General features: G+C 36.7%; 1 protein-coding gene across 6 annotated transcripts in view; it reads left to right on the forward strand.

Annotated features, from left to right (window-relative positions):
* LOC146002504 (uncharacterized) overlaps positions 1 to 10,257 on the forward strand; it is a 54,857-nt gene that overhangs the window by 28,731 nt on the left and 15,869 nt on the right. For all 6 annotated transcript variants that reach the window (XM_083140397.1, XM_083140400.1, XM_083140398.1 and 3 more), the window contains exon 2: positions 6,203 to 6,339. In XM_083140397.1, the coding sequence (XP_082996523.1) occupies positions 6,247 to 6,339 (93 nt within the window). In that variant the 5' untranslated portion in view covers positions 6,203 to 6,246. The remainder of the gene's footprint in view (positions 1 to 6,202; positions 6,340 to 10,257) is intronic.

Below are 10,257 nucleotides of genomic sequence, written 5' to 3' on the forward strand. Positions count from 1 at the left end.
TAGCCACTTTTGTTTTAACCCATTAAAGCCCAAATTATTTTTTCTTTAATGTTTCCTATTTTATTGTTTTATTAACTTGAAAAACACTTACATAAACATATTACAATGAACAAATATTTTTTGCATTCATAGTTTTCTCATAATGTGCCGTCCCCAAATGAGGACGCTGGGCGGATATGAGATAAAATTGTCATTTAGCAGATTTTTCTAAAAATATGAGTTATAAGTAAATAATTATTTTAATTGAACTTTGCAAAAACATTGCAATGTTTACATAAATTTTGTTTCACATCTTTAAGGTAATATCTTCCTTTTTCCTCAGACTTTTAGTTTATTTTGAATGGTACGGTACCAAACACTTGATGCACAGATTAATATTGCACTTCTAACAACATGTACGTGGTTTGGCATTTCAACCCTGCTTCGCACATCTTCTTTGCTTGCTGCGACGAGCGATTAAACGTTGCATTCCGTCTAGCCTTATGTCTGGAATCACAGCACGTACGGTGGATGAAGTTAAGGGACGTCCAGGTTGTGCTCTTGAGGAATATCCTAACTATAGGGAAGGTACCGTTACAGCTCGTCTGAATTCCAAGAGGTCCATAGAATCTCTTCCATGAACTGTCTTATATAAAATCCAGGCATTGACTAAAGCCATATCAAGCAGTCGAGTAAAAAAGCACCAGTACCATTTCTTTCCTCTTATACTTATTGCGTACTTTCCCACAAGCCAATCATGATGGTCTACTTCACCCATGTGTGCGTTGTATGATTTCAAAACCTTCGGTTGTGTTATACCGATTTTCTGTCTCGTGGCTTGACACAAAACTAACAGGTTCAATTGTGTCACAGTTGGTGGCTATGGTCGCACATTTGTTGTCGTTCCATCGCACGAATAAACTTTCACCGCGCGTATCGAATCTGTAACCGTAAGTTCCTCTTGTTTCTTTAGAGAGTTATTTACTTGGTGTTAGAGGACAGTCACCACATCTATTATCCCTAACTGTTCCTGTTTCTCGGTACCCTAGATTTCTCAGATGCAGAAGTAAATAACGGCTTGTAAAGAAGTTGTCGAAATAAATACTGTGGCTGTTACTCCTCCAGTTACCGCTTTCTTCACAAAGTTTTCTCTTTTACCCTGATCTGCCTTCTTAAGACTCAACGTAGCAACAGCCGAAGATTGAGTTTCTTCTCCATTCTGCGATGTTGATTGTGAATTTCCTGCAACGTTACTAATCTCTTCTGCATATTCATCCCTCGAAGTCGATAACACATATTCAATTTCTAATGATCCTGGAACATCATTTACTTCAACTTCAGCGAAGCATTCATCTGGGCATTCTTCCTCATCAGTCAAACTGCCTACGTCAGGTGGACACAAGACTACATCAATATTATCACAATCAGTGGCGCAGGAACAGGGGGTACAGGGGTACATTGTACCCCCCTAATTTTTTGAAGGGGGTACTGTACCCCCTAAATCCGTAAATCGAGTTGTACTCCCTGTACCCCCTTGCTAATTTGACAGCAGACGCAAGGTGAAAGAACCTATTTTAAGTTCACCCAATAAAAAAAAGTGTACAGTAGACTCGCGATTAACCAAGTGCCGATTAACCGTGGCTCCGGGTTAACCGAGGGAGTGATTGGAAAACATCGTGCTTCATAACGCAACCCCCTGTTTGTTTATGGAGTCAAGTCACTGTCCGCGGTGCACGTGTTCGTTACATTGTCGGTGTATCCGATTGTTACGGTGGTGTTTAAGTCTGTGTGGCCTATTCTAAGCGGAAAAAGTAATCTTCTCATTTATGTTGTACTAGTAATAAATAATTACTATACAGTTTTAAGTGTTGGTTCGTCATTTACGACCTATTAGCACATTATCTCCGTATTATCCGAGTTTTTCCGTATCCGACGTAATCTCGGTCCCAATTAGCTCGGATAATCGCGTGTCTACTGTATATTGTTTATAACTTATAGGCCTAAACATTATCTTCCTTACCACAGAAATTCAAACCATTCTAAACTTATTCTACTACATTGTGGTTGCTACTAGTTAGTTCATTGACCTAAGTTCTTGGAAACCTCTTTAAGGAGATGAAAATTGTTTAAAATGTGTGTGGAACGATGGAATCAGACTTGCTCTTAGACAATCACGCTGCAGACGAATGCTCCTTTGCGTAAAGGGGGATACACTTTTCTAAAGAAGTGGTCGCGTCGATTCGAAGATAAGATACAAATCTTCATCAGAAGAGTATATGACTCATCCCATTTTCTTTTGAATATTTAAAATGGAATTTTCCAAAACAAAATACTTACTCGAACGAGACGAGACACTACAGACCAACTTGGGGGTACAATGTACTGCTGTACCTCACCCATATTTATCGTAACTTTGTAAGAGGATGTTCGGAAAACTATACTTAAACGTACTATATATTAAGAGATTTTGAAAATAGAGTTCCGATTAGCCTATCTGAGCATGAATTGAATCTAGAATAAGTTTCAATAACTTCTGAGTGAAAACCGAAACAAAAATAAACACAAACATGAACGAGAAGGCCCTCGCCACACAGAAGACGAGATGAGGCTGTGACAATTCTCGACTCATCGCATCGCGATATCATTCCTAGGTGAAATGATTTTTTTCCTAGACATTTAAAGAGGAGGAGGAGGAGTTGGTGTTTTAAGTCTACTTTATGCACAGTAAGGCTAATCGGGACTGGACCTACAGTTTTAGAGTGGGATCCGAACCACTTGTGCCTCCACCGGGTATCGAACCCGGGACCCCTCGATTACAAGGCAATGACATTTAAAGAGGGTTCAATTTGAGATATTATCAGAGGAGGGGGGATGGAATTATTTTTACCTATGTATTAGGTATACTTATAATTGGACATTAATTACTTAAAATCTAATTTTGGTATCGAATGCAACACAAACACAACGTCATTTTAAGTTATGCCCTAAAGTTAAACTGTAAAAAAAAAAAATACATTAGTCAGATGAATGCACGAGATAAATTAAACTCACTGCATGTTCTATTGGTAGATTTTGGATTGGATTCGCAAGGTCTTTGAGTGAGATGGGAATGTTTGATTGATTTATTTGGTTTATTTTACTTCGCATTTCTGCCACTTTTGGCTAATCGCAAAGATGAGGATGGGTGATGATATGATGAAATTGATGAACACTCACATGCCGAACCTGGGACCTCTGGCGTCAAAATGCGCCATGCTAACCCCTCCGCTACGAAGGCCGGCGAGGTGGGAATGTGTTTGGATTTTCTTTGTAGATGTGAAAATCTTTAACTGTGACGCGCACATGCTTTTGCTTACATTAAAGTTTACCTTTTAACATAAACGAGAAATTGACATGTCACCCTAAAACACACGCATGTAGCATTTAATACTACTCTATACGAAAAGAAACCTTGGGCGGTTCTTCATATTATCCACCAAAGATTTAAACGGAAAAAAAAACCTTTTGAGCGTATGCCTTTCCTTGCTTCCTCTGACATCTGAAGGATTTCGGTTTTGTATATGTAATGATAGTACTTTCAGTGCTTGAAGAGTGTCATTAGGTACAGGTAATTATATAACAAATAAATGCTTTGTCAAATGTTTCACAAATATTTCAAAGTTATACTTTTTACGAGTTGATCGGGATCTCAATTCAGTTTTTTTTCTTTTTTTAATCCAACGCCCTACAGATGTCTGAGTAAATACCAAATACATGGCTTCTAAAAGACATTGGATGTGGTACACATCTGCCATAAATTGTTTAAATATATCTTTATGCGTAGCTATGGGAATTTAAAATTAGAATGAACTGAAGTGGAACTCTATAAGTATGATATATTCAATAATGTGGTTTCTATGTCCAGTGGGTGGGAGATGATTATTCCTGGTTGGGGTGGCTCAAGATCCTCCTCACCCCCTTTAATCTCAACCTGCATTAAAATGAATAGATGTATCTTTGTTCGCAATTTTCACATTTCGAACTCCTGATTTTCCGTTCCGTTAAATTCAAATAAGCCCGGAACGAAGTCCAGAGCTATATATGTTTCAGAATTGTTATCTGGTTTTAAAATCTGTTTAAAAAAACATAAATTCTAAGAAAAACAAAGAAAAAATAGTTATGCAAATTTTGCATTAAATAACAGGACATTCGGGGGTGCTGTTCTAAAATAGAATATTTCCCATGCCTTCACATTATACCTAAGTATCAAGGACGTATTTAGGAGGGGGTCCGGACACTTCCCCGTAAGATTTACCAAGAAGTAAAAGTAAATAATCAAAATATAATTGTTTAGCATTTGTTATATAATCGATTGTTATTTCCGCTGAACTTATTGGAAGGCAAGGAATTTGACTCATACGGCTTTGAAAGATTCCAAAGATTTATGCATACAACTAATGATAATGTCCATAAAATATTAATCAGAAACTTTACTTTTCGTTAATTGGATCTAACTTTTGCTTGTTATTCAATAAATATTCAATTATTTTTCTATTTGACATTTCCCCCAGGTACCCATGTTATTCGACGCTGGGTGGGCGCCAGGGGAAACCCTGGGGGGTAAAGGCGGTCAGGGGCGTGATGCTGATCACATCACCCCCACTCACGACCGGATCAAGAAAGTGTGGGGCGTTACCCCCGCACCCCCTATATGCCTTCATGGCGTGGTGCTATGCACAGGGGAACACTTTACTTTACTTTACTTTTTCTATTTGACATTAAATTCCTTGCCAGGGCAGTTGTTTTTATGCAAATCTTGGCGATCTTAACTACATGCAAGCTAGATGCTGTTATATCTATAATCATTTACTATCTTTTACCTATTCACGTAATAACAACAATACAATATTAATTAACTTACATATTTAATTAATATTTTAATTTAATTAAATATTATTATTATTATTATTGCAACACTTGGTTGGACACCCCGAAATGTATTTCTAGGTGCAGTAGTATGTGTGTTTATATATATGGGAGGCTGAATTCTGCACCCCCTTAAACGTTCCTGCGCCACTGATCACAATATTCATCACAAACAGTTTCTTGAAACCCACAATCCTCTCATATATCTGCTATTTCCTCGAGCGTTAGAGCACGAACCTCAAGTTTTGGCAACAGTGTATTACACAAAGTTATTGTTATTTTCATTTCAATTCTTTATGACAATTGAAGTAGTGTCTTTGTAGTGCCGCAAAATAATACAAAGATAGAAAATAATGATAACAATGGAAGTAAACAAGTCATGCTACGCGAGGACGGAAGGATTTTTTTGGTGTATTTTTATACCCTTTCCGCCCAGCGGAAAAATATTTTGCACGGTTTAGAAAACGTAGTTAAGGCAAAAGTTTGGGATTTTCTCTGTTAATTCTGTTCGTTTTTAAATTAACAGGATTTACATGGCAGAGTAAAGAAATATTATGTAATAGGTTGGAATTGATGGGTTGCCATATTTTATTTAAGGTTTTATAAAATATAATATTATTTAGAAATTGAGGAAAAATAAATATGTACATTATACTAAGAGTGCAATTTACATTAAAAGGTAGAAAGTTATGGAAAAATAGCATAGGAACTTGTCAAGAAATTGATGACGTATGTGTTCTCATATGAGGACGGTGGGCGTTAATGGGATGCCAACCCTGACATTGACACATCTACTGTTTGAATCGCAGGCGTTTTCACCGAACGAAAGAGAAGCACCTATAAAAACACATGCCATGTTAGAAAACATTAGAAAATGATTTGTTCCTTCAAGAAAAGTGCTGGAATCCTATGTGAACATGTAAGCCAGTTTTACAGAAAAATCAATTGGTGGCGGAACAATACTTCGAGAACTCACCCAACCATCATCTAATTATTTCTCCAAGGTCCCGTCTCGGTGGAGGCACAATCATTGTTTTTACTTATCTCCACTCCACACTATCCATTACCATCCCTGAAATGGACAAGACACAGATGTATCAATCTTCTGCACCCAGAGATGGAAAAAATGATTCAATTCATGGTGACAATGCATTTATTTTAGCAGTTTCTCTGAAGCTATCGGAGTTATTTTGTTGATCGTTCTTCGAGAATGTGTGGGGCCTTTTCAGTATCATCTACTATTATAGTGTTTTGTATTACTTCATTACTCTTTGTGTTAGAGAAGTTAGTTACTTTCAATGTAATTTGTGTCTTTCAGATGGTGTAAGTCAATATAAAAGTTAGCGAATTGGTGAAGAAGCCATGGTCCCAAAAAACAGAGCAAAAGAGGGACTCAACATCCAACAAATGGTTGTAAATGTTCTACTTCTTATATATTTAATTCAAATGGGAGAGGTAAATGTATTTTATTGCTAGTAACATGCTTAGTACATACACATAAAATTACACAGAAGTCACAATTCAATTGAAAGTATGAAATTGAATACGTGATAAAGTCAACCAATACGAATTACTGCTACGAACTAGTGATGACTGAGCCCAGCCACCACTAACCCAGCCACTTGTTCCTATTTAATTAAATTTCCAAATGCTTACTTTCGGACTGTTGGGTATAGTTCACATACCCTTTATTAAATTTCGTTAGATTTAGTTTCATTGTAGCTACTAACGTTCTGTATGCGGGGTCACCATTGTTAATAACCATGCAAAATGTTATAGATTGTTTGAGTCATTTTGGAAAAGAATACTAAGGAAAAAAACCTTTTGTTCTGTAGAACTCACACTGATGGGTATTCTCGAAACGTTCCAACCCATTGAATCCAGAAATCGTGTAAAAATAATGTGTTTCCCACCATACTTTTGTCTATTGACACATATATGAGATATTTCGTGTGACATTTTTTGAACATGGAAATGCAATTTTTCAAACAAAATGCTGTGCTGAACACAAAACCACGAGTGAAAATTCAGTACATATAAGTTCATTGCACCACCATGGTCACTTTTTCATGAACAGGGCAATTAGAAAGTCAAAATAACAATATAAATGAAATTGTTGAAGTACATATACTTATCACTGCTCAAAATATTTTGAGAAGAATATATTAAGAAATAATGAAATTCTTATAGCCGAAAAATAGCAAATGTTGCCTGATATTATTACATCATTCCTCGTACAGGTTGTTATAAAAGTCATTACTGAAGGGAATGGAAATTTGCATTGCACTTCAAGTTGAAGATTGCACAATGCCTCTTCAGGCTATTGTTTTTTTTTTGTTTTTTTTTTGCTATTACAAATAAAGTTTGTCTCAATTATGAAGGAACTATGATGTAAATGACTAATCGATATAAGTTGAAGTTGATGCTAACGTCTTTTCATTACCAAGTACAGATTCAGTTCATAACACTCGAAACATCCATAATGTTGTCATGCACCGTAGGCCTCAAGGTAGATGAACAAATTGGGTACGAACGTTTGTTGATTTATCCTGGAAGAGCCGTACATAACAGCCATTATAGTGATTGTTTCTTGCCAAAATGTAGGTACAATAAATACTATCACACCTTTTATACCATGCAATCACCTAACCTTACAAGTCTTACAGAATGCATGAGGTGCCCAATCTTTCTCCTGTACCAAAGTACAGCTTCTAAGGTGTTTTAACTGTTTATCCAAGGTATGTCTGTACTTAGGAACAAATTATGCTTACACATTCCAATGAGTGTCAGGCACAATTTTACAAATTGTAATCCTGGACTTAACCATGCTTGTTGAAAAGGAAATAACTCAATCATAAGAAGGAAATTAGCAGCCTCTCATAAGATATGTTGTGATGCTCACAAACAATGCTAGCGATTTATTACCTATAATGAATTTCCTTGAACTTATCAAACAAAGAAGAAACCTTTTACGTGCTATATGCTTATATGTATATGCTACACTATTTGTCTAACTTATGAAACTAATAGAAATAAAACTGCACGTGTCAGAAAATTTATATACCGTATTCAAACATCAGGGGGTGGAACACAATATTTTTTCTTTTTCTTGTATGTGCGCATTGCTTGCATTGTAGAATTATTTTCCTGTAGTTTACGGTTATTTCAAGCATAAGAAAACAGTTTTTCGTTGTGACGTTTCAGGAGAACACACGCTCTCTTCATCAGACATTTATTTTCATTTTGACTAAAGATACAGTTATAACAATGGTTAGCAATTTTTTAAACAAAAAGAATCCGTTATATAATGGATGTTGTCAATGTTACATTGTTGTAATATAGCAACTTAACTGTGAAAGGAAGCAGTCTGTTTCATTTTTATCATTATAACTGTACCTTCAGTCAAAATGAAAATAAATGTCTGATGAAGGGAGCGTGTGTTCTCCTGAAACGTCACAACGAAAAACTGTTTTCTTATTCTTGTAATAACCGTAAACTACAGGAAAATAATGGAACACAATAAGAATAGGCATTCCACAAATTGATGTGGTGATAACATTTTGTGTTTTTTTGTTTTTGTTTTAAGTCCTGTTTGTTCACAAATAGGCTAACTGGGACCGGACCTACAGTTTAAAGTACGACCCGAACCAGTCTGTGACTAAGTCGAGTATCGAATCCGGGACACGTTGCTTTACAAAGAGAAGACGTTACTACTACGCCAACCGAGATACCCCGAAGAAGTATTGGGCGCAGTGCTACACAATTTAGTAGGCCTTTTAATTTACCACCATGTTTGACGTAAACATTTGTGGCATATTTTACAGTCCATCTACATCTCATGAGCCCCTACACACATTGTTTACTAATTGCATCGGTACCTGAAACTGAAGATTTTTTTTCCCTTTATATATTATTTTGGGTAAAACTGTCATATGCGGGAAATCGCCCTAACTCGTTCATTCTCTACATTTTTACATTCGTACTTGCCTATTCTGCATTGCGAAACATTGTTTAACAAGGGATTTCCCTTTTTTTTTAACGTAATTAGTATCTATTGTAGACATATCGAGTAATTATTGTTCGTTCTTTTCTCGCTTCCTGAAATGCAAAATGGCGGGTAAATCTTGAGTAGCGTTGTGTTTCAAAGTGCAAAGCAGGGTTTCAACCTTCTTAACAGAAAAATTCCCGCATAGTCCCAAACACCATGCACGCATAGCCCCAAAAACCATTGTGGATCGTATTACCATCCACGAATAGCCCCAAAAACCATTCAGGATAGCCCCACGCACCATCACGGTAAGGTTAGGTTAGGTTGTTTTAGGTTGGGCAATATAGTGAAACACTTACCGGGGATTACGTCATCAGATGCTCGCAACATCCGGTTCAAATACATGGATGGAAATGCAAGCAACAGCTTTCGTGCATCGGATGGACATTATTATAGAAAAATACATTATTTAGCTGCCAAATACATTGAAAAATGCGAGAAAACACTTCCACGACCTTCCAAAATTACACAGAAACTCAATTTCGCATGTACTTTCTCCTGTAAATTTGAAGAAATCCATTTCCCGCATATGACATTTTTACCTTATTTTGTTCTAATGTGATCTGTTCGATTCCTTCCCATAAATGCACGATCTCCTCATATCTTCTCCCATATAACCATTTACGGTTTAGGCTTCCTCTTGTTGTTTTACCCTATATTCCTTTGCGTTCTTTTTTAGACCATTGTACTCTTCTTATTCCATGACACAGTATGCAGTTTTCAGTTCGAAGTCTTGCAACACGCAACACGACGGTTTCGCACCAAAGTGGCAAGCGACAGGAACACCTCCATCCACAAGAAAGAATTCAGTGTGTATGTGCGACCAACAGATTTAGGTGACAGGACGCGAGCTATTGAGAGAACGCTTCAGTTCAAGTGACATGCAAGCAAAATCCGGTAGGTGCAGCTTGTCGTGTCACTTTGATACTGAAAGTTGCATTTATTTCCAAAAGTAGGTTTCAAATAACACTTGTCGCCTGTCACTTGTCACTTTTTGTCTGAAATCTTCGTTAGTATTCTTCCCTGTATGGTTTTAAAAATATGAATCCTAATAAAGCTTTTCCATTCTTTTTATCTTGCTATTATATTCCCCATTATCTTTATATTTACCAGAGATTTACCTGAGGGTATACACAGTTCGGAAATTTGAAATCGAGACTGCTGCTGTAAAAAATAAACAAGTCTTCATAGAAAGTTACTTACCTTGGATCATTCAAAGTAGGACCCTCCTGCATCCACACATCGTAGGGCAATGCCTACCAGTGCATGGAAGGATTGCTGGAATTCGTTTTGTGTAACGCTTTTTAAAATCCATGTCGTAGCCT

Source organism: Lepisma saccharinum, chromosome 18 (assembly GCF_977018435.1).
Source record: "Lepisma saccharinum chromosome 18, izLepSacc3.1, whole genome shotgun sequence".
Lineage (NCBI taxonomy): Eukaryota > Metazoa > Arthropoda > Insecta > Zygentoma > Lepismatidae > Lepisma > Lepisma saccharinum.